Below are 24,047 nucleotides of genomic sequence, written 5' to 3'. Positions count from 1 at the left end.
GGGTTAAGCAAGTGAGATTTGTTAACCCTTGTCTTCTTGTCTCCGTGTCCCTTCCCAGGCCCCTGCCTCTGAACTCAGCTGAGAATTATTTTTACTTTTCACTCACCGAACCTAAAACCCAAGGTATTTTAGGACACAGCTAAATTTAGGTTAACCTCTTCTGCCCAAAGACGGCTTATTCAATTCGCTCTTGTTACCATCAGCCACCAAATATATTCAACTTAGGAAGGACCTGAATCAGGGAAGGATTTTTTTTTTTTTCAGTTCAAAAAATCTTGTGAGAGAAAGAAAAAAAACAAAACACTAATGATGTCTTTGTGCTGCAAGGGTCAAGGGCCGCTGAAGGAGAATCAGGATCTTTGGGACGGTGGAAACTTTGATGGACATGATAGGGTTTCTACACATGTAGCTTGAAAAATCGGCTTCAGATAGAAGGCATTGGGATCTGGCAAAGCTTGCACGATTATAGTCATTTCACGACAATGAGTTACCAGATTAGGAACAGGTGACATGTGTAGGACAATAAGGAAGAAATGTTAGAGTGCTAGGCACTTGGAATTATCAGTAATAAGATATAACTTTTATCTGTCACACGGAGGTGGTGTAATGCCAGAGAGTCAGTGGAGCAAAAACCATACCTCGTGTACAGTCGGGATCAGAAAATGTGAGATGGAGATAAAATAGATTATATTTTTGTTCAAGTTGCTGTTCCTTTCTGTAATATATCTACGTGTCTTAAACAGTGGATTAAGGCCAATGTCCCATCCTTCAGTGCACGAGCCAAACTACTCTGACTCAACTCATGAATCCTGGTCGAAACAATTCCTACCAGGTAACACAAAGCAATGAAATTCAGCTGAGAGGATGCACAGGGGACAAAATGTATTAATACTGTCTCTGTTAACCCTTTGATGACTGGGAATATTCTAGTATGCTTTTCCAGCTGACGTGAAAGGATTTTATTTCTCAGTGTGAGAGAGTCATAGGAGCCTGAGAGTGTTGAACTTACTTAGGAATACTGGTTCGCTCTCCTCTGAGGGTGCCCGCAAAGGTGTGCGGGTCATTCTTGTGTGTCAAGGTGACGTGGCCGGAGTCACGATGTGCTCTGCAAAATACAAGGTCATCATCATCATCACCATAGTTATGGTTATCATTATTAAGATCAACATAATTATCATCACCACCATCACCATCATCATCATTGTCATCATAATTACGACTATCAGCATCATTATCACCATCATTATCATCAAAGTCATCACCACCTCCATCATCATCAACATTTCAGCTTGCCATGACACTGGGATGTATAGTATACGATTTCGATATAAAAACAAAAAGCAAGAAAAGCAAGAGTTACCAGTTATTTGCTTCGTGAAAATAGTCATACATTCTTCCACACTTTAGCCAAACCTTAGAAATTCTCGCCTCTATCGCAAAGACTCTACCGTCCTTGCATATGCTAAGTAAATATAAAAGGGAACTCTGAATTAAATTTTTTGCACAGAGAGGTACTGAAGCCCACCAAATAAGGTAAATTTATAAGTCACTGCGGTCAAAAGTAGATTCTTGACATATCAGTTCGAGAAGAGATTTAATATACTCCTTACCCTCGACCCAGATCCTCCCTGTTGAAATCTCCCGACACAGTGGTTTGTCTCCTTCTTCTGACCAGTCCTCCTTCAGCCAAGCTTTCCACTGTTGCATCTTCCTCCTCCTGTTCAAGGGACAAGTATGGATCGACCTCAAAGATCAAAGGGATAATATAAACTCTTTAGTCGACATCCAAGCTACAAATTGTACTCCGACACCCTCTGAGTGGACTAGAGGCAGGGTGGAAGCCGTGCCCAGGAGAAGGACCAGGAGGAAGGGTGAGACGGTGAGAGCAAGGGAGGCCTGCATGTTGACTGTCCTCAGTGTCCAGTGAGTGTTATGCCTTGTCCTGTCCAACCCGCCTATATAATGTCTATCCCAGGACGAGCACCAGTACAGGAAAACCCCGGGTACCAACATCATCACCAGTATAAACACACACTTACAAGCATGACAACACTTCAGTTTCCCTCTCGATATATTTTCAGTTTCGTTCATATTTCCAAGATGTTTGTCCGACCTTGGCCTTCGTGTGGTGCGGTGGTGCTGCTCAGGTGGAATTTCCTACGGCAACTCCCGCCTCTTTCCTACTGCCACGCCTGTGTTGTGCGTCACTGGTATTGTTGTGTAACACCAAACGTTTATTGCACCGGATTTGGGGAGCAGGGGTGTAGAAACCATTGTTGTGGCAATTATATGGGTTCCGTTGTATTCATAAATGTATGTGTGTGTGTGTGTGTGTGTGTGTGTGTGTGCGTGCGTTGTTTCTTTTTGTTTCAGACCCTGATATAAGGTCTCCTTTCAATCAGAGATCACTGAAGCTATCAATATATATACTTGGTGGGTTCGGCGTTAGAATGACAAAAAGCATCATGTTTTCCAACTCCCTGACAGAGCACATCACCACTGCACATCCTGCCAAGCCAAGCACCGGGGACCAAACCTGTTCCTCAGTACGTGGTCAGAGCAGAGTCCGACTTTTCTTTTCTATTTTCCTTTTTTCTGTTAACAATCAAAACTGTGGTGTCCAAACTTTTGCTAGTGAAAAATATCTAGCAATTTGTTTCTCGGAACTGAACAAGATCAGATCGGGTAGGAAATTCATGAAACTATTTGATGACGACATAAAACTTCAATATAATAAATCAACTGTGATTAAGGATTCATGGTCAATAAAAACTTAGTGGTAGTAGTGAGCGTTATTAATAATTTCACTACGGCGACATTATTTTACTTTAATTTGTCCTTTCTTCCTTCAACTTTTTAGCGTATTTTTGAACTTGACAGATTACTTATAATATTCTTTAACTTCTGTGCTCTTCGTGGTTTTCCCTGAGCTACACATATCGCCCGGCGGTGGAATGAATATAATAAATAGAACGTACTCTGGTGGAAGGGTTAAATATCGGTGTAAGGAAATCTCTTTAGTGTGATGATATCTTTGATCTAATTCTTGGTACTTTCAGACGGTTCTATTCTGATTTGGGAGAGACAATAGGTTATCAGGGGGTTAATGGAGAATGTTTCCAGTCCCTTCAAAACTAATTCGACTGTTCCATTTTACGATTAGGTGGAAGAGACAAAAATTTTATGAATATGTAGAAATGGAAGGAGGCAAAAAAAAAAAAAAAAAATTGTGATAAGAAATATTAACGGAAAGGGAGACAGTGCTGGAGCCGGAGTGGTCGTTCCAATGGACCCAGAGACGAATCTCGCTGGGGTAGGGAACAATTTAAAGATTTGTATTTCAAGAAACAAAATTTTCCGATCAGCCATAAGACCCGCCATTGTACCAGTCTTGTGCGAGACAGCCTTGGCATGTATATGTTGTATTCAGTTGGGACGGTGGGTGTTACCGCCGAAAGGATGAAATGTCGAGGTGCAAAGTACATAGGGGACTGCTGAACCTTAGGGAACGGGTTGTTAAGCCTATATCCAGAGTCGGACACACACACACACACACACACACACACACACACACACACACACACACACACACACACACACACACACACACACACACACACACACACACACACACACACACACACACACACAAATAAATTAATTACTAGAACTAGAGGGACATTCAGTGGAGCGCATCTCCCCGACAAGGGCAACGTAATTTCCAAACCACTCTTCATAATGGGTTAGGTTTTCTCATCATCGATTAGGATTTCTCAAAAAGTGTTTTTCGGATCCAGAACCTGTAATACTATTCGGATCGGTCCCAAAAGTTAAAAGATTGTTCCCTGGGACATGGGCTATCTACCCACCAAATTTGGTCTAAATCTCTCCTTTAGTTTTTGAGTAATCCTGCTAACAAACAAACAGGGCTGAAAACATTGTCTCCTTGTCTAATAGAATAAAAATAAAATAAAAGGTACTGTACATGGAACGCAGAAAACACTTATAACATGTACCGTCGGAACATCTGATCGGCATCTATACTGCATCTACTTCTTACTAAGCCCATGCCTGTCATTTTCCTCCTTCATGCAGAATACCCAAGAGAATGATTTATGGGCAGAGCAACATATCCATCCTCTCTCTGCTTAGGAATATTATGAAGGAAAGTGAGAAACAGAAATGAAATATTTGGCAAACATTTGTCCCCGATTGTACTAAGAATATGAGAGTGGACAGCCTTGCGGAATGTGTGGAAAAGAAATATTAGACGTAAATGCACGAATATCATCTTCACTAAGTAATCAGGTGGGAAAGATGCATAAAAAACATTAAAAGATGAACGCAGAAAAATTGGGATTTATCTTTGCTAATGAGGCAGATGCGGTGATAAATGTAAACTGTACTAAGAGATATCAGGTAGGGAGTAAACATGAAACGGATTTAATCGTGGACTCGGTACGAAAAAGACTTCATCCTTACTGATAAAGCAGAGGCAGCGGTGCATGTAAACTATAGCCTACTAAACAGAGTAAACGACACACACACACACACACACCACACACACACACACACACACACACACACACACACACACACACACACACACACACACACACACACACACACACACACACACACATTTATCGATAGATAGACAGATAGCTGAGAGAATGAGGAAGTAAATAGTGCAATCAAAGAGAGGAGGATATATAAAAGAAGGAAGAAGGTGGATGAAAGAAGGAAGTGATGAAAGAATTAAATCTTGTAAAAGGAAGTTCAACCAACGAGCAAGGAAAGAAGAAACTACACTGGGAAGAAGGGCAAGGGGGAAGAAGGAGACGAAACTGATTAAGCAAAGGAAATGTGGGAGACGGAACGAGGAAAAGAGAGGGAAAAAAATACATAAAGGAAATAAGAAAAAAAGGAAGACAATGTCGTACATGAGACAGAAATGAGAACAAAAGGAGGAAAACAAATCAGGTGTTGCAAAGAGTAATTAGTGTGTAAGAGGGAAAGGAGTGAAGGAAAAAAGAAGGAAGGCACCAAGGAAGATCATATATGAAAGATATGAGGGGAGAGAGAGAGAGAGAGAGAGAGAGAGAGAGAGGATAACCAAATTATGTATCAAGGAATGCAGAGAAGCGGAAGGAAAAAGATCAGGTGAAGCAAAAGATGATGGAAGAAGGAAGGGATGAATGGAAGGGTATAGGAGAAAAGGAAGAAACATTTGAAGAAATTAATGAAGGAAAGAAAGTGTAAATGAAAAGAACAGAAAAAGAATGCAGATGAAGGGAGGGAAGGGAGGAGTATGAATGAGCGGCGAATTAAAAAAAGGAAAAATGGGTACGGAATAGACGAGAGAGAGAGAGAGAGAGAGATTACTGACTTGGCAATATCGCCAATTTGCTATATTTGGTCTGACACCTATTTTATACAGGTAGAAATCAATCCCAGAAGCCCCGGGTGTAAAGGTGGCGTCACACGGGACACTTTAGCTCGTGGTTTGCCGAGCGCCGAGCATTTGCTGGCGAGCAAATGAACAGTATCATCACACTCAACAACCCAACCGTCTGCCGAACAACGAGCATAATCACCAGCGGCGGCCTAAATTTGAACTGAAATGTTTATTGTTATAAAAGGTACAAAGCGCTAATACAACAAAAGAAGGTGGTGGGTCTTGTCACACCTTCTTCAGCCAATAGTTATATACAGTTAGTGATTGGACATCCGTCGATGTGGCCACACCGTGGTTTTTTTGGGTGTAGCCACAGAGAGAAGTAAATGAACAAACAAAGCTAGAAAATGCGCCAACCGCCTCTGATATGCGGGTGTTAGGTGTTCTTCAGGAACTGCAAAAAACAAATGAATGTATATTGAAGGAATTCTACGTTATATATTGAGAGGGACACTTTTGGGAAGGCTTCCGATGAGTACTTTGGTGGAGGGCGGCCATTTTTCTTGTTTACATCCAAGCTACTTGCTGCTTGTCTGACAAGTTGCTCTCCGTCCAACCGGAGAGCACTAGCCACCAGCCGTTGCTTGCAAGAATGCCCTTCTGGCCAGCAAATGCTCGGCGCTTGGCAAACCGCGAGCGAAAAACTGTCCAGTGTGACGCCACCTTAAGTCAGGTGCATCTTTCAGCACATTTTCTGCATTACCAGCATACAAGAAGGTGGCCAACTCCCTCTGCCTTCCTCAGCGTCAAGTATGCTGTACCTGCCTCTACCCTCACCTCCCCCTCGTTGATAAACCCAGCCAGGTGGACAGCAGATATACTGTCATCCTTCACTAATATCACCCACAACTATATATAATCTCCTCCATGCACACCTCCAGGCACATATTATATATCTGTCTATCTACCAGCTTTCTTTCCCTCTACAGTAATTCATATATGAGTATCTATTTATCTATCTATACGTATATATATATATATATATATATATATATATATATATATATATATATAGATATATATATATATATATATATATATGTATATACATTTATAGATAGATAGACAGATTGATTGATTGATATACCTTTTTGCAATAAATATATATAAAAGAACCTCGTTGTTTGTTTGTCTGTCCTTCAATCACGCCCAAACCAAAGGCCAGAGACCCCACACTCATATATATTCTGAATCAGGGTGGCCCAAGGATGGTTTTAGGGGGTCAAAATTTCAGATCTGGGTCATTTGAGGTCACCGGTAAAGTGTTTGCCTTTTTGGCCCGGGCAACGCCGGGTATTACTGTAGCCCAATATTTGGCATGGACAATCACATAACCTCCAGTTCGGACATAGGCTATGTGTGGTTGACCTCCGAGGTCATTTGGGGTCACCGGTAATCGTAAACAAGTGTCCACAAATACTGTGCGTTAGTCTGTGAAAGCTGAAATGGAAAGTTCCTGGACCTCTTATAATCCCTCTTCAAGCGCATAAGAGGTACTGTTGCGAGCAGATGCCTGGAATCCACCTAGTCCACCAACATGTTGGTGTTTTATCTGGCAACAGTGGTAGCTGTGAACTTGACCGAGATTCAGTCAACTGTTCGGGCGAAACAAACCCAGTGATAATTTGTCAATGTGTAGTTCTAACTGGTCTCCAATCAACACTATGCAAGTAAACTTATTATACTGATAATGATTAACGTGTCCTACACGTGGTAGAGATATTTATAACCATAGTATAACAACACAGGCATCCAAACAGTGCTGCGTTCATTCATATGTTTATCATTTTGAATGGGTAGTTCCACCCCCATACGTGACGTCACGTGGTGCCTACGTCACAAACCAAGATGGTGATGGAGCTGCACGCTCGGGATACCCGTGTGTCTCATATGAATGAACGCAGCACTGTTTGGATGCCTGTGTTGTAATACAATGGTTATAGATATATCTACCACGTGTATGACACGTTAATCATTATCAGTATAATACGTTTACTTGCGTGGTGTTAATTGGAGACCAGTTAGAACTGCACATTGACAAATTATCACTGGGTTTGTTTTGCCTGAACAGTTGACTGAATCTCGGTCAAGTTCACAGCTACCACTGTTGCCAGATAAAACACCAACATGTTGGTGGACTAGGTGGATTCCAAGCATCTGCCCGCAACTGTACCACACACCATAACATGTCACCACTTTGGCATGTATGTTCACCGTTCATAATGAATGCATGATAGGACTGTTTCATTCAGAACGGGTGCATTGATATTAGTGTGTGTGTGTGTGTGTGTGTGTGTGTGTGTGTGTGTGTGTGTGTGTGTGTGTGATGAACGTCATCCTGTTGATGGACGTTGATGGCCGGGTGGGTAGGTTACTGGGCTGATGGTCGGGTTGGGTGGAAGGAGTGAACAGGGTGGATGTGTGTTCAGGGCAGGTGTGGTGGGTGTGTGGGTAGGTGGATGAGGGGAATGGGGTGGGGTTGGCTGGTAGGTAGGTACTGTACGTGAGGTGGGCTGATGGGTGGGGTGGGGTGGGTGGATGAGGGGAATGGTGTGGGGAAGGTGGGTGGGTTGGTACATGAAGTGGGCTAGTGGGTAGGTGTGTGAGTTGGGTGCGGGGAATGGGGTGAGGTAGGTGGGTGTGCAAGGAGAAAATGGGTACTTAGGGATTAGGTCTATTGAGTTTACAGTTCATGGTAGGGCTACGTCCATGTGGGAAAGTAGTTCCATCAGATGTATGTCCCTGGGGAAATTGACCCAAGCAGGAACATGGGTTAAATGGATAAAAATCGGTCCATGGGGAAAATAGGTTCATGGAAGGAAATAGGTCCCTGTGATGAAATGGGTGCATGGGTAATACAGGTCCAAAGGAGGAAATAGGTCCATGAGTGAACATTGGTCCATGAATACAATGGGTCCAAGGGGCAAAATAGATTTATGGAGGGAGAATAGGCCCATTTGGGAAATATCTCAAAGAGCAAAATATCTCAGTGAGCAAAATATCTCAGTGAGCAAAATATCTCAGTGAGCAAAATATCTCAGTGAGAAAAATATCTTAGTGAGCAAAGATTCATGAAGAAAATCAGTCAATGGGCATAATAGATCCATAGGGGAAAAGAGGTCCATGAGAAGTGAGGTGTGTGAGGAGGTTCGGTGGAAAAACAGGCCTATGGAGTGAAACAGGACTCTAAGGGGAAAAACAGGCCTATGGAGTGAAACAGGACTCTAAGGGGAAAACAGGCCTATGGAGTGAAACAGGACTCTAAGGGGAAAACAGGCCTATGGAGTGAAACAGGACGCTAAGGGGAAAAACAGGCCTATGGAGTGAAACAGGACTCTAAGGGGAAAAACAGGTACATGGAGTGAAACAGGACTCTAAGGGGAAAACAGGCCTATGGAGTGAAACAGGACTCTAAGGGGAAAACAGGCCTATGGAGTGAAACAGGACTCTAAGGGGAAAACAGGTACATGAAGTGAAACCAGGCTCTAAGGAGAAAAACAGGCCTATGGAGTGAAACAGGACTCGAAGGGGAAAAACAGGCCTATGGAGTGAAACAGGACTCTAAGGGGAAAAACAGGTACATGGAGTGAAACAGGACTCTAAGGGGAAAAACAGGTACATGGAGTGAAACAGGACTCTAAGGGGAAAAACAGGCCTATGGAGTGAAACAGGACTCTAAGGGGAAAAACAGGCCTATGGAGTGAAACAGGACTCTAAGGAGAAAAACAGGTACATGGAGTGAAACAGGACTCTAAGGGGAAAAACAGGTACATGGAGTGAAACAGGACTCTAAGGGGAAAAACAGGCCTATGGAGTGAAACAGGACTCTAAGGGGAAAAACAGGCCTATGGAGTGAAACAGGACTCTAAGGGGACAAACAGGTACATGGAGTGACACAGGACTCTAAGGGGAAAAACAGGTACATGGAGTGAAACAGGACTCTAAGGGGAAAAACAGGTACATGGAGTGAAACAGGACTCTAAGGGGAAAAACAGGTACATGGAGGACAATAGGATCAGGAAGGAAAATATGTCTGTGGGGAAAATTTGTCAATTAGGGATTAGATTCAAAGGAAAAATTAAGTGACTGAGAGGTTGACACCTAGAGGCTGTAGCCGGAGACGGGTTTATGTGCTGGTATAACTATTAACCAATACTCCTACGACAATCCCACCTCTGTGACGGGAATAACCAATACTCCTACGACAATACCACCTCTGTGACGGGAATAACCAATACTCCTACGACAATCCCACCTCTGTGACGGAATAACCAATACTCCTACGATAATCCCACCTCTGTGACGGAATAACCAATACTCCTACGACAATCCCACCTCTGTGACGGGAATAACCAATACTCCTACGACAATCCCACCTCTGTGACGGAATAACCAATACTCCTACGACAATCCCACCTCTGTGACGGGAATAACCAATACTCCTACGACAATCCCACCTCTGTGACAGGGGCAACGGAAGGGGGCGAGACCACGCTTATCAACCCACCCGAGTATCAGTCGTCACACGTAAAATTTCGGTGCACATCGACCCCTTACTGCATAGGTACTTGTCTTAGCTGCCGTACCTGAGGATCAAAAGAACCAACGTGCAAAACATATCAAACAAGGAGAGGCGCTACGAAACCCCTGTCTCAAGTAGAATAAGATCCCCAGGCCTATCAGGTTCCACAGGCCTAAGTCGCTTCCTAAGTGACGCGCCAAGGTAATCACTAAATGCTAGGGAGGCTGATACGTGCCGGATACCTTAGTTACTAAAATTGTGCTGACGCCTCGACTTGTTGCATCATTTACCATACTTAACGTGACATGTTGTGCACCACACACACACACACACACACACACACACACACACACACACACACACACACACACACATACACACACACAGAACCTGTCTCTCCATCAAATGCTTCTCCTTAATACTGTAAATTCAGCTTCAGTTTCTTTACCCTGTTTCTCAGAACTTAACGATAACCTGTTCTTGCAGCAGCTGCCGCTTCTACACAGCGCAGAACTCACAGCTACGTTTTCCTTCTTGCTTGCCTTTATGCTGATCTCTTTCCATGTTGTGTATATGTATGCAAGTTTTTTTAATGCAAGGAAGAAGGAACCAAAGGCCAGAAGCCCGCAAATCGTTCCTTCCAAGAAAAAAAAGAAAACAATAGCAAAGAGAGCCAAATTCAACATCGTTCATTTCTAGATGCCTGGACACACTGCGTTTGAAAGACTGGCGATCATAGGAAGTAGGAAATACAGACAGGGAGACAGTTCCAGAGTTGACCTGTTGCATAAATGAAAGACTAGAAGTAACGGTTATTTCTTGCATTAGAGAGTTGGACAGAAAAGGGGTGAGAGTTTGTTGCTAGACGGGTGCTATGCGCCCGTCATAGAGGTGGAGGGATGCAAGCAGAGAGTTCAGAGGGGTAGTGGCCATGGAAGTAGTGATAGAAAAGAGATAAAAATGCAACAGTGCGGCGAAGAGACAGAGGTTGAAGTGAGTTAGTAAGAGGAGGAGAGTTAATGAGACGAAAAGCCTTTGATTCCACCGTATTGAGAAGTGATGTACAGTATGTGGGGAGCCTCCCCACACATGAGAGTTGTACTCTACACAGGGGCAAATAAAATCCCTGTATTAGATCAACAACTGTGCAGGGATAAAGAAGATACGGAGTCGGCTTAGCACACCTAATCTCTTGGAAGCAGATTTTACAAGAGATGTAATATGATCTTTCCAATATAAGTCCCGAGTGAATGAAACCCCAAGCATGTCCAAGGATGCTGCAGAACTAAGCTGGATATTATTAAGATGAAGGTTGGAAGAAAAAGTGCAGCTAAACCCTTTTGTAGAGGATTTTGATATTTGTGTTATATATGTACAAAAATACAATGCTCTTTATTACAGAACGCTTTTTTATCATTACATTCAGATATAGTAACCACAGCTAACTGTCAGCAACTTAGAAGATGGCAAGAACTGTTATTGCCGTACAGTTGGTCTTCTCCTCTTCTTGTTCATTGTCTTCTTTCTCTTCTTAAAACTTGTGACTGAAGTTAAGGAAGCCTCTGGATGGTCATGGAAGGAGATATTACAGACTAGCAGTATTTTCATTTCTTATAACATTCCATAAACTGCTGTAGTAATAACATAAATGTCTATGTATATGATAGACTCAACACATTATCATGCCTGCTACCAATTCTATCAATATTCGTATCTGTCTGCTCGTACCCGTATCAGTTAATACATTCCCATTGCAGGACTGAGCTTCTCCGATAGAGAGGTGTAATTGGAGGTAACCCATGTGTGTGTGTGTGTGTGTGTGTGTGTGTGTGTGTGTGTGTGTGTGTGTGTGTGTGTGTGTGTGCGTGCTTGCGACTGTGCGTATGTGTTATGTGTTAATGTACGAGTAGGTGTGTGTATGTGTGCGTTTGTGTGCATGTGCGTTTGTGTGTATGTAAGTGTGTATGTGTGTGTGTGTGTGTGTGTGTGTGTGTGTGTGTGTGTGTGTGTGTGTGTGTGTGTGTGTGTGTGTGTGTGTGTGTGTGTGTGTGTGTGTGTGTGTGTGTGTGTGTGTGTGTGTGTGTGTGTGTGTGTGTGTGTGTGTGTGTGTGTGTGTGTGTGTGTGTGTGTGTGTGTGTAACTACAAATACTTGTTCTATCTCACCTACTGCCGCCTCTGGAAGAGTGACCGGCGCCAATGGAGAGGGAAGTGTCCTTGTCGAAGTTGTAATTGTAGCTACCACTGGCACCAAAGTCATTGCTGCTGCCCAACCTGAGGGGAGCAAAGGCGATTATAGGTGAGCAGTTTAGGGTACAGGGGTTGGGAATTATAGGTGAGCAGTTTAGGGTACAGGGGTTGGGAATTATAGGTGAGCAGTTTAGGGTACAGGGGTTGGGAATTATAGGTGAGCAGTTTAGGGTACAGGGGTTGGGAATTATAGGTGAGCAGTTTAGGGCACTAGGAAAGGTTAGAGGTAGGGGGGGGAGAGAGAGAGAGAGAGAGAGAGAGAGAGACAGACAGACAGAGAGACAGAGACAGACAGACAGAGAGACAGAGACAGACAGACAGACAGACATGTACATAGATAGGCAGATACATATATATAAACAGACAAATAGTTGCATCAATAAAAACTGATAGACAGACAGACCGTCAGAGAGACAAATGGACTGACAGATAGACAAAACCTACCCTGGTACGTTGAGTCGACCAGCTTCCACCGCGCCCGTGAAGGAGTGACGTCCAGTGTTGTGGGTGATGCCAAGACTGCCGCTGTTCTGAGTGAATCTGAAGGTACGGCAGGGACAGGTTAACAACACAGCACAGCAAGGTACGGCAGGGACAGGTTAACAGCACTTCACAGCAAGGTACGGCAGGGACAGGTTAACAGCACAGCACAGCAAGGTACGGCAGGGACAGGTTAACAGCACACCACAGCAAGGTACGGCAGGGACAGGTTAACAGCACACCACAGCAAGGTACGGCAGGGACAGGTTAACAGCACTTTACAGCAAGGTACGGCAGGGACAGGTTAACAGCACTTCACAGCAAGGTACGGCAGGGACAGGTTAACAGCACTTTACAGCAAGGTACGGCAGGGACAGGTTAACAGCACTTCACAGCAAGGTACGGCAGGGACAGGTTAACAGCACTTCACAGCAAGGTACGGCAGGGACAGGTTAACAGCACTTCACAGCAAGGTACGGCAGGGACAGGTTAACAGCACTTCACAGCAAGGTACGGCAGGGACAGGTTAACAGCACTTCACAGCAAGGTACGGCAGGGACAGGTTAACAGCACTTCACAGCAAGGTACGGCAGGGACAGGTTAACAGCACTTCACAGCAAGGTTCTGGAGGGATAGGGTAACAGCACTTTACAGCAAGGTACGGCAGGGACAGGTTAACAGCACTTCACAGCAAGGTACGGCAGGGACAGGTTAACAGCACTTCGCAGCAAGGTACGGGAGGGACAGGTTAACAGCACTTCACAGCAAGGTTCTGGAGGGATAGGGTAACAGCACTTTACAGCAAGGTACGGGAGGGACAGGTTAACAGCACTTCACAGCAAGGTTCTGGAGGGATAGGGTAACAGCACTTCGCAGCAAGGTACGGCAGAGACAGGTTAACAGCACTTCACAGCAAGGTTCTGTTGGGACAGGTTAACAGCACTTCACAGCAAGGTACTGGAGGGACAGGTTAACAGCACTTCGCAGCAAGGTACGGCAGGGACAGGTTAACAGCACTTCACAGCAAGGTACGGCAGGGACAGGTTAACAGCACTTCACAGCAAGGTACGGGAGGGACAGGTTAACAGCACTTCACAGCAAGGTTCTGGAGGGATAGGGTAACAGCACTTCGCAGCAAGGTACGGGAGGGACAGGTTAACAGCACTTCACAGCAAGGTTCTGTTGGGACAGGTTAACAGCACTTCACAGCAAGGTACGGGAGGGACAGGTTAACAGCACTTTACAGCAAGGTACGGCAGGGACAGGTTAACAGCACTTCACAGCAAGGTTCTGGAGGGATAGGGTAACAGCACTTCGCAGCAAGGTACGGGAGGGACAGGTTAACAGCACTTCACAGCAAGGTTCTGTTGGGACAGGTTAACAGCACTTCACAGCAAGGTACGGGAGGGACAGGTTAACAGCACTTCACAGCAAGGTATGGGAGGGACAGGTTAACAGCACTTCACAGCAAGGTACGGGAGGGACAGGTTAACAGCACTTCACAGCAAGGTCACACAGCGCCCGTTTTAACGCATTTAGAAGGATTATGCATTTCATTTTTTTTTTTTTTCGAGAACCACCAGATGATTTTAACCAATATAATGATATCGTGAAGTCAGTTGGTTAAAACAATTGGCCACTTTATTACTTTGTGTTATTGTGCTTAGGATCTTACAAGGCGACTTTATTCAGCTTGAAAAGGTTATCGTTGAATGAACTGTTTAGCAAGATAACTGGAGCTAAAATTTAGGCATATTTTCTCGAACCATTTATACAGGCTTTAGTTTAGAGCACATCCCAACAAGGAATATTGCCAATAAAATCTGTATTTCCCAAGGTAAAAGAAAAGAACCTTTGTCCAGTAGATTTTCAGTGCCTTTAGATCACTGTTAACTTCTATCCAGTCAACTTTCATTTGTCTACGAGTCCTCACCACACCTTCCTCCAAGCTTTACCTTCCACCCAGACCTCGCCCCTTCACATTACTAGTTCAGTAATTTTTTTTTTTTTTTTTTTTTTTAGTGCCGTCTCTAGTACCATTCCAGTTCCCTTCCACTTCACATTCATTTTTCCCCTTCCAGCTCACATCCAGTATACTTCCAGATCCCATTCAGTCAGTTTGCCGGTTCCTTCCAATTAACTTCCCATTTCCATCCACTTAGCAACCCATTCCGTCCCGGTTTACTTCGATTCTCTCCGCGTTAACTTCAGTTCTGTCTCCCAGCCCTCATCCCACCCCACCTTCCCAGCCTCACCTTCCACCCAGTTCCCTGTCGTGGAAGGCTGAGACGGACCAGCTGGTATTGTCGCTGGGCTTGAAGGAATATGACCCGCCCAAGCCCAGAGTAGTGCTGCTGCCCAACCTGGAATGAGAGTGTGAGATAAATATGGGGTAGGCAAGAGAGAGAGATATTTCAGTAACTCGTGTCTTCTTGTCTCTTTGTCTGTCTCCCCTTCTCTCGTTTGTGATGAAATAAGAGAGAACAATAACACGAGTTAGGGAAGAGAGGGATGTCAGTAAATCTTGTCCCCTTGTCACTCTTGTGTATTTCCTGCTTCCTTTGTTTATCATGTAATAAGAGAGGAGAAAAACACGGGTTAAGCAAGTGAGATTTGTTAACCCTTGTCTTCTTGTCTCCGTGTCCCTTCCCAGGCCCCTGCCTCTGAACTCAGCTGAGAATTATTTTTACTTTTCACTCACCGAACCTAAAACCCAAGGTATTTTAGGACACAGCTAAATTTAGGTTAACCTCTTCTGCCCAAAGACGGCTTATTCAATTCGCTCTTGTTACCATCAGCCACCAAATATATTCAACTTAGGAAGGACCTGAATCAGGGAAGGATTTTTTTTTTTTTTTTCAGTTCAAAAAATCTTGTGAGAGAAAGAAAAAAAACAAAACACTAATGATGTCTTTGTGCTGCAAGGGTAAAGGGCCGCTGAAGAAGAATCAGGATCTTTGGGACGGTGGAAGCTTTGATGGACATGATAGGGTTTCTACACATGTAGCTTAAATAATCGGCTTCAGGTAGAAGGCATTGGGGTCTGGCAAAGCTTGCACGATTATAGTCATTTCACGACAATGAGTTACCAGATTAGGAACAGGTGACATGTGTAGGACAATAAGGAAGAAATGTTAGAGTGCTAGGCACTTGGAATTATCAGTAATAAGATATAACTTTTATCTGTCACACGGAGGTGGTGTAATGTCAGAGAGTCAGTGGAGCAAAAACCATACCTCGTGTACAGTCGGGATCAGAAAATGTGAGATGGAGATAAAATAGATTATATTTTTGTTCAAGTTGCTGTTCCTTTCTGTAATATATCTACGTGTCTTAAACAGTGGATTAAGGCCAATGTCCCATCCTTCAGTGCACGAGCCAAACTACTCTGACCCAACTCATGAATCCTTGTCGAAACAATTCCTACCAGGTAACACAAAGCAATGAAATTCAGCTGAGAGGATGCACAGGGAACAAAATGTATTAATACTGTCTCTGTTAACCCTTTGATGACTGGGAATATTCTAGTATGCTTTTCCAGCTAACGTGAAAGGATTTTATTTTTCAGTGTGAGAGAGTCATAGGAGCCTGAGAGTGTTGAACTTACTTAGGAATACTGGTTCGCTCTCCTCTAGGGTGCCCGCAAAGGTGTGCGGGTCATTCTTGTGTGTCAAGGTGACGTGGCCGGAGTCACGATGTGCTCTGCAAAATACAAGGTCATCATCATCATCACCATAGTTATGGTTATCATTATTAAGATCAAAATAATTATCATCACCACCATCATCATCATCGTCATTGTCATCATAATTACGACTATTAGCATCATAATCACCATCATTATTATCAAAGTCATCACCACCTCCATCATCATCAACATTTCAGCTTGCCATGACACTGGGATGTATAGTATACGATTTCGATATAAAAACAAAAAGCAAGAAAAGCAAGAGTTACCAGTTATTTGCTTCGTGAAAATAGTCATACATTCTTCCACACTTTAGCCAAACCTTAGAAATTCTCGCCTCTATCGCAAAGACTCTACCGTCCTTGCATATGCTAAGTAAATATAAAAGGGAACTCTGAATTAAATTTTTTGCACAGAGAGGTACTGAAGCCCACCAAATAAGGTAAATTTATAAGTCACTGCGGTCAAAAGTAGATTCTTGACATATCAGTTCGAGAAGAGATTTAATATACTCCTTACCCTCGACCCAGATCCTCCCTGTTGAAATCTCCCGACACAGTGGTTTGTCTCCTTCTTCTGACCAGTCCTCCTTCAGCCAAGCTTTCCACTGTTGCATCTTCCTCCTCCTGTTCAAGGGACAAGTATGGATCGACCTCAAAGATCACAGGGATAATATAAACTCTTTAGTCGACATCCAAGCTACAAATTGTACTCCGACACCCTCTGAGTGGACTAGAGGCAGGGTGGAAGCCGTGCCCAGGAGGAGGACCAGGAGGAAGGGTGAGACGGTGAGAGCAAGGGAGGCCTGCATGTTGACTGTCCTCAGTGTCCAGTGAGTGTTATGCCTTGTCCTGTCCAACCCGCCTATATAATGTCTATCCCAGGACGAGCACCAGTACAGGAAAACCCCGGGTACCAACATCATCACCAGTATAAACACACACTTACAAGCATGACAACACTTCAGTTTCCCTCTCGATATATTTTCAGTTTCGTTCATATTTCCAAGATGTTTGTCCGACCTTGGCCTTCGTGTGGTGCGGTGGTGCTGCTCAGGTGGAATTTCCTACGGCAACTCCCGCCTCTTTCCTACTGCCACGCCTGTGTTGTGCGTCACTGGTATTGTTGTGTAACACCAAACGTTTATTGCACCGGATTTGGGGAGCAGGGGTGTAGAAACCATTGTTGTGGCAATTATATGGGTTCCGTTGTATTCATAAATGTATGTGTGTGTGTGTGTGTGTGTGTGTGTGTGTGTGTGTGTGTGTGTGTGTGTGTGTGTGTGTGTGTGTGTGTGCGTGCGTTGTTTCTTTTTGTTTCAGACCCTGATATAAGGTCTCCTTTCAATCAGAGATCACTGAAGCTATCAATATATATACTTGGTGGGTTCGGCGTTAGAATGACAAAAAGCATCATGTTTTCCAACTCCCTGACACAGCACATCACCACTGCACATCCTGCCAAGCCAAGCACCGGGGACCAAGCCTGTTCCTCAGTACGTGGTCAGAGCAGAGTCCGACTTTTCTTTTCTATTTTCCTTTTTTCTGTTAACAATCTAAACTGTGGTGTCCAAACTTTTGCTAGTGAAAAATATCTAGCAATTTGTTTCTCGGAACTGAACAAGATCAGATCGGGTAGGAAATTCATGGAACTGTTTGATGACGACATAAAACTTCAATATAATAAATCAACTGTGATTAAGGATTCATGGTCAATAAAAACTTAGTGGTAGTAGTGAGCGTTATTAATAATTTCACTACGGCGACATTATTTTACTTTAATTTGTCCTTTCTTCCTTCAACTTTTTAGCGTATTTTTGAACTTGACAGATTACATATAATATTCTTTAACTTCTTTGCTCTTCGTGGTTTTCCCTGAGCTACACATATCGCCTGGCGGTGGAATGAATATAATAAATAGAACGTACTCTGGTGGAAGGGTTAAATATCGGTGTAAGGAAATCTCTTTAGTGTGATGATATCTTTGATCTAATTCTTGGTACTTTCAGACGGTTCTATTCTGATTTGGGAGAGACAATAGGTTATCAGGGGGTTAATGGAGAATGTTTCCAGTCCCTTCAAAACTAATTCGACTGTTCCATTTTACGATTAGGTGGAAGAGACAAAAATTTTATGAAGATGTAGAAATGGAAGGAGGCAAAAAAAAAAAAAAAAAAATTGTGATAAGAAATATTAACGGAAAGGGAGACAGTGCTGGAGCCGGAGTGGTCGTTCCAATGGACCCAGAGACGAATCTCGCTGGGGTAGGGAACAATTTAAAGATTTGTATTTCAAGAAACAAAATTTTCCGATCAGCCAAAAGACCCGCCATTGTACCAGTCTTGTACGAGACAGCCTTGGCATGTATATGTTGTATTCAGTTGGGACGGTGGGTGTTACCGCCGAAAGGATGAAATGTCGAGGTGCAAAGTACATAGGGGACTGCTGAACCTTAGGGAACGGGTTGTTAAGCCTATATCCAGAGTCGGACACACACACACACACACACACACACACACACACACACACACACACACACACACACACACACACACACACACACACACACACACACACACACACACACACACACACACACAAATAAATTAATTACTAGAACTAGAGGGACATTCAGTGGAGCGCATCTCCCCGACAAGGGCAACGTAATTTCCAAACCACTCTTCATAATGGGTTAGGTTTTCTCATCATCGATTAGGATTTCTCAAAAAGTGTTTTTCGGATCCAGAACCTGTAATACTATTCGGATCGGTCCCAAAAGTTAAAAGATTGTTCCCTGGGACATGGGCTATCTACCCACCAAATTTGGTCTAAATCTCTCCTTTAGTTTTTGAGTAATCCTGCTAACAAACAAACAGGGCTGAAAACATTGTCTCCTTGTCTAATAGAATAAAAATAAAATAAAAGGTACTGTACATGGAACGCAGAAAACACTTATAACATGTACCGTCGGAACATCTGATCGGCATCAATACTGCATCTACTTCTTACTAAGCCCATGCCTGTCATTTTCCTCCTTCATGCAGAATACCCAAGAGAATGATTTATGGGCAGAGCAACATATCCATCCTCTCTCTGCTTAGGAATATTATGAAGGAAAGTGAGAAACAGAAATGAAATATTTGGCAAACATTTGTCCCCGATTGTACTAAGAATATGAGAGTGGACAGCCTTGCGGAATGTGTGGAAAAGAAATATTAGACGTAAATGCACGAATATCATCTTCACTAAGTAATCAGGTGGGAAAGATGCATAAAAAACATTAAAAGATGAACGCAGAAAAATTGGGATTCATCTTTGCTAATGAGGCAGATGCGGTGATAAATGTAAACTGTACTAAGAGATATCAGGTGGGGAGTAAACATGAAACGGATTTAATCGTGGACTCGGTACGAAAAAGACTTCATCCTTACTGATAAAGCAGAGGCAGCGGTGCATGTAAACTATAGCCTACTAAACAGAGTAAACGACACACACACACACACACACACACACACACACACACACACACACACACACACACACACACACACACACACACACACACACACACCTTGTGAAACTGTTGAAAAAGCACTGGACTCGGAATCAATATGGCCCATGATCGAGCCTTCCTGCAGCCACGCCGCTGGTGTAGTTGAAGTGATACGTTCGCCATCATGTGTAGGGCAACGAGCACCGCGCTGAAGGCTTGAGAAGGATTGTTTCCAAGCTCGGCGTGGTAAACATTGGCACACGTACCGGTGGGTGGGTTTGTCCCACTGTGCCTACGCCGCATTCCAGGCTCAAGAATGAGGGTATATTGGATATTTTTATTTGTTTTCACCTGAGAGAGCTGAGTCATTCCCACAGCTTAAATACTACGTTGGTGTTACTTGAAATTCAGTAAGCTTTAGTTATGAAATAGAAATGAGTCTTCATGGCTACTAACTAATCTGACCCTCCAGCAAGGCTACAGTTGGCCATTAATTGAGGTGAAAGGGATTAGGAACCTTTATGGTTTAAATACTAGACAGACTGTTAGACCTCTTCATGAGCAGTCATGGTCAGCCTCATGCCATCCCGAGGAGAGAACAGCAAAGTTAGGATATGTGTAGTGGATGTCACTGAGTACAGGAAACTAATGAACTGAATATTATAGCACACACACACACACACACACACACACACACACACACACACACACACACACACACACACACACACACACACATGCACGCATTCGAATTCACTTTCACTCACACAGTCACATTTACACACTTTTGCTAATCCTCACTCATTCACACGCACGAAGTCTGAATGAGATCAATTTAAATGAGAGAGAGAGAGAGAGAGAGAGAGAGAGAGAGAGAGAGAGAGAGAGAGAGAGAGAGAGAGAGAGAGAGAGAGAGAGAGAGAGAGAGAGAGAGAGGCAGGGGAGGAAATAGAAATATATATAATAGAGACAGTGTGAGAGTAAGAGGGGAAACTCTAATCTTTTCCAACAACATTAAAGATCTTTGTACTCATTTCCAAAAACCTGGTCTAAGCAACGTTTTCGTCTGACGCAACAATACCATCGAGGCAAAGTTGTAGGAAAAGAGGGAAGAGTTGTTTGTTGGAAATTCCACTTCGGCAACGATGCTACGTCACTTCAAGGTCGAATACAATGTCATTGTTGGCTATGGACGTACGTGATGGGGATAATCCCCGTGCTTGTCTGTGTCCCGGGATATATATACTGGTGGGTGGGACAGGTGGAGGCATCACACTCACTGAGCAGTAAGGAGAACCAACATGCAGCGCTCCCTCCTTCTCACCGTCTCTCCCTTCCTCCTGCTCCTACTCCTGGGCACGGCCTCCACCCTGCCTCTAGTCGACTCACAGGATGAAGGAGTCGACGCTGAAATCATCCCAGTAGTCTTTGTAGTCGACCCATACTCGTCCCTTGAACTTGAAGAATCGACAGGAGGAAAGTCTCTAGTGGAAGGAGGTGTGAGGAGAAGGAGACAGACCACTGTGTCAGGAGGCGTCAACAGGGAAGATCTGGGCGGCGGGTAAGGCGCTTGTTTGTGTCTAGGACTGGACATTTATTAGCATAACAAATCATGCTTTTCTGTGTATGTGTGTCATAGTTTGATTACATACAACGAAGCTATATCACATTGACACTTGATCTTGGTGAAAAGCTAAAATCGTGTACGGGAAATCATTCTACTATTGATAGCAATAACTACAAGGATACTGAAATGTGTAGCCTAATACTGTAGCATCACATAGTGTCACCTAATATGACGTTTTGGTTGCCCCCAGCGCTCATCGTGACAGCGGCAACATCAACATCAGCCATAAATCCAACAAACACACAGTCACGGGCGGCCTCTCCGTCGACCGAACCAAGGTCCCAGGGTGAGTCCGCTTACAGGGCTGAGTCCACATCAGTCTTGGCCGCTCCGGATAATAATTCCTACTTTTGTTATGACATGTTCTCGTATCACTAATCATTATTGTACACGCTTTATTCGTGTGTTTATTTGAACCGATGAAAATTTTACTGTCTTGACACAACTTTATTACTTATCTGTTCGTTTCCTCCATATACCATATTTCTTCCCCACCTGCTCACTACCTGTGTCTGTCCGTCTGGCCCCACACAGGCTGGGCAGCAGCAGGAACCTGGGAGTGAACGCAGGCTACGAGTTCAGACCCAACAAGAACACCGCCTTTAACATCGGTGTCTCTCACTCAAGAGGCAGCAGCGGCAGGTGAGTGGAAAAGGAGTTCTTGGAGGCCAGGGATGACTGTGATACAGTATAAAGGACTGTTTTACAATATGGGAAAAGGACTATGGTATCATTTATATACATTAGGACAGATGCTTCGGCAGGAATGTTATACCTTATGGGGAGGAGGCAGTGGTATGTCTATTATATACGCTATGAGTTGAGAGTGTATGATGGAGAGGCTATCCATTGTGGGAAAGGGACTATGGCTTTGCTGTTCTACTTTTGGGAGAGAGAATCATGATAGGACTACAATACTATACATAATGGGAAGGACACTATAATTACTGGATAATCAGTATCATTGGCAAAACGAAACGCACAGACAGCAACCCCAAATAAGGTCGTTGGTCAACCACCGAAAGTGAAATTTCATACTGTTCCGTTAAACACTTCCAATAGTAAATATTCTACAGGAATGTGGTGTGTCTGGGTCGTGAAGTAGCGTAAAGGACTTAGCATTCATTCTGGATGAAGCATACAGTTATCTACGCATAGGTTGTTTAAACTTTCAGAACCCTAACTTTGTCCTTCCATCTTTGTCGTACAGGGCTACCAACTTCGGCGTTGGATTCTCTCACACGTTCGGCAGGCGATAAGGGTGAGGGTGACGGCGACGTACAATAGGTCCCATTGACAGTGGGATTGGGAGAAAGAATGGCCATTATCATTGTATCTCATTTCTTTTTTCATGTCCATTTCTCTCTCTACATCCCTTCTCTCTCACCTGTGCCATATTCCTGGAGTTGTTTTCCAAACCTTGTAACTCTTCGCTGATTCTTCCCAAGACTCAGGTAATAACTGTTTCATCCAAATCCACAAAGATGATTTCCAGTTTTTGTAATCTCTTTATGATTTACCAATTTAGCTGTTATTTTTATACGATGTGTAGGATGAAAAATAAATTATGATGCCCTTGAAATATTTGTTTACATCTCCCTGAAGAAATTTGGAGCTAACTTCATTAGAAATATAACACAATTATACACTGGCATACAGTAGACTTACTTGTAGACGGAGTGATGTAGAAAGAAGTCTCTCTACGGAAAAGATGTATCTATCTATCTAATGCCAGACGCCATAATCCCGTAAGGGGTGGCCATTTGACTGAGTTATTTGTTTTACGGGGAGGGGTACTAAATCTCCACCAACCCACTTGTTGACACGTAGAGACCATGTATGGTTTGGTTATATGGTTACCACCCAGGTTGTAAATGGTTTCTTGACTTACAGGAAACCATTTTTTTTATTTATCCGAGGAAGAAGGAAGCAAGGGCGGTGAGCCTGCAATTATTTTTTTTTCAAAATACAAGAGAGAGCCACATTCAAGACCCGATCATTTCGAGATGCCTGGACACACTGCGTTTGAAAGACTGGAGATCACAGGAAGTAGGAAATACAGACACAGGGAGACAGTTCCAGAGTTGACCTGTTGCATAAATGAAGGACTGGAAGTAACGGTTAACTCTTGCATTAGACAGTTGGACAGAAAAGAGATGAGAGTTTGCTGCTAGACGGGTGCTACGCGCCCGTCGTAGATGTGGAGGAATGCAAGCAGACAGTTCAGAGGAGCAGCGACCATTGAAGTAGCGATAGAAAAGAGATAAAGGTGCAACAGTGCGACGAAGAGACAGAGGTTGAAGGGAGCCAGTAAGAGGGGGAGAGTTAATGAAACGGAAAGTCTTTGACTCCACCCTATTGAGAAGAGCTGTATGTGGGGAGCCTCCCCACACATGAGAGTTGTACTCCACACAGGGGAGGAGAAAACCCCTGTATAGAGTCAACAATTTTGCAGGGGTAAAGAAAGAACGGAGTCGGCTTAGCACACCTAATCTCTTAGAAGCAGATTTTACAAGAGATGTAATATGATCT

At 43.7% G+C, this 24,047-nt stretch overlaps 2 protein-coding genes across 2 annotated transcripts; one reads left to right on the top strand and one right to left on the bottom strand.

Annotated features, from left to right (window-relative positions):
• Positions 1–5,965: 5,965 nt before the first annotated feature.
• On the bottom strand, positions 5,966–15,711 carry LOC145394444 (uncharacterized). Its single transcript, XM_080268306.1, has 5 exons — positions 15,708–15,711; positions 14,964–15,071; positions 12,673–12,768; positions 12,145–12,252; positions 5,966–6,102 (listed from the first exon to the last, which is right to left on the bottom strand). The coding sequence occupies exons 1-5, from the start codon at positions 15,709–15,711 to the stop codon at positions 5,966–5,968; spliced, it is 453 nt and encodes a 150-aa protein (XP_080124432.1).
• Positions 15,712–21,189: 5,478 nt separating this feature from the next.
• Positions 21,190–22,781, top strand: LOC145394443 (uncharacterized). The gene is made up of 4 exons (XM_080268305.1): positions 21,190–21,449; positions 21,706–21,801; positions 22,050–22,157; positions 22,726–22,781. The coding sequence occupies exons 1-4, from the start codon at positions 21,190–21,192 to the stop codon at positions 22,772–22,774; spliced, it is 513 nt and encodes a 170-aa protein (XP_080124431.1). The 3' UTR covers positions 22,775–22,781.
• Positions 22,782–24,047: the final 1,266 nt, after the last annotated feature.

This window comes from Coenobita brevimanus, chromosome 27 (assembly GCF_032717465.1).
Source record: "Coenobita brevimanus isolate Jiangsu-jjx chromosome 27, ASM3271746v2, whole genome shotgun sequence".
Lineage (NCBI taxonomy): Eukaryota > Metazoa > Arthropoda > Malacostraca > Decapoda > Coenobitidae > Coenobita > Coenobita brevimanus.
The sequence above is the reverse complement of the archived record's forward strand: the minus strand, read 5'-3'. Positions and strand labels throughout refer to the sequence as shown.

Coding starts and splice junctions, on each gene's coding strand:
- LOC145394443 (XM_080268305.1), top strand. CDS start 21,190: ATGCAGCGCTCCCTCCTTCTCACCGTCTCTCCCTTCCTCCTGCTCCTA. Junction 21,802..22,049: donor GACCGAACCAAGGTCCCAGG/GTGAGTCCGCTT, acceptor GGCCCCACACAG/GCTGGGCAGCAGCAGGAACC. Junction 22,158..22,725: donor TCAAGAGGCAGCAGCGGCAG/GTGAGTGGAAAA, acceptor TTTGTCGTACAG/GGCTACCAACTTCGGCGTTG.
- LOC145394444 (XM_080268306.1), bottom strand. Junction 12,253..12,672: donor GGTCGACTCAACGTACCAGG/GTAGGTTTTGTC, acceptor TGCTCCCCTCAG/GTTGGGCAGCAGCAATGACT. Junction 6,103..12,144: donor TCTTCCAGAGGCGGCAGTAG/GTGAGATAGAAC, acceptor CACACTGGACAG/TTTTTCGCTCGCGGTTTGCC.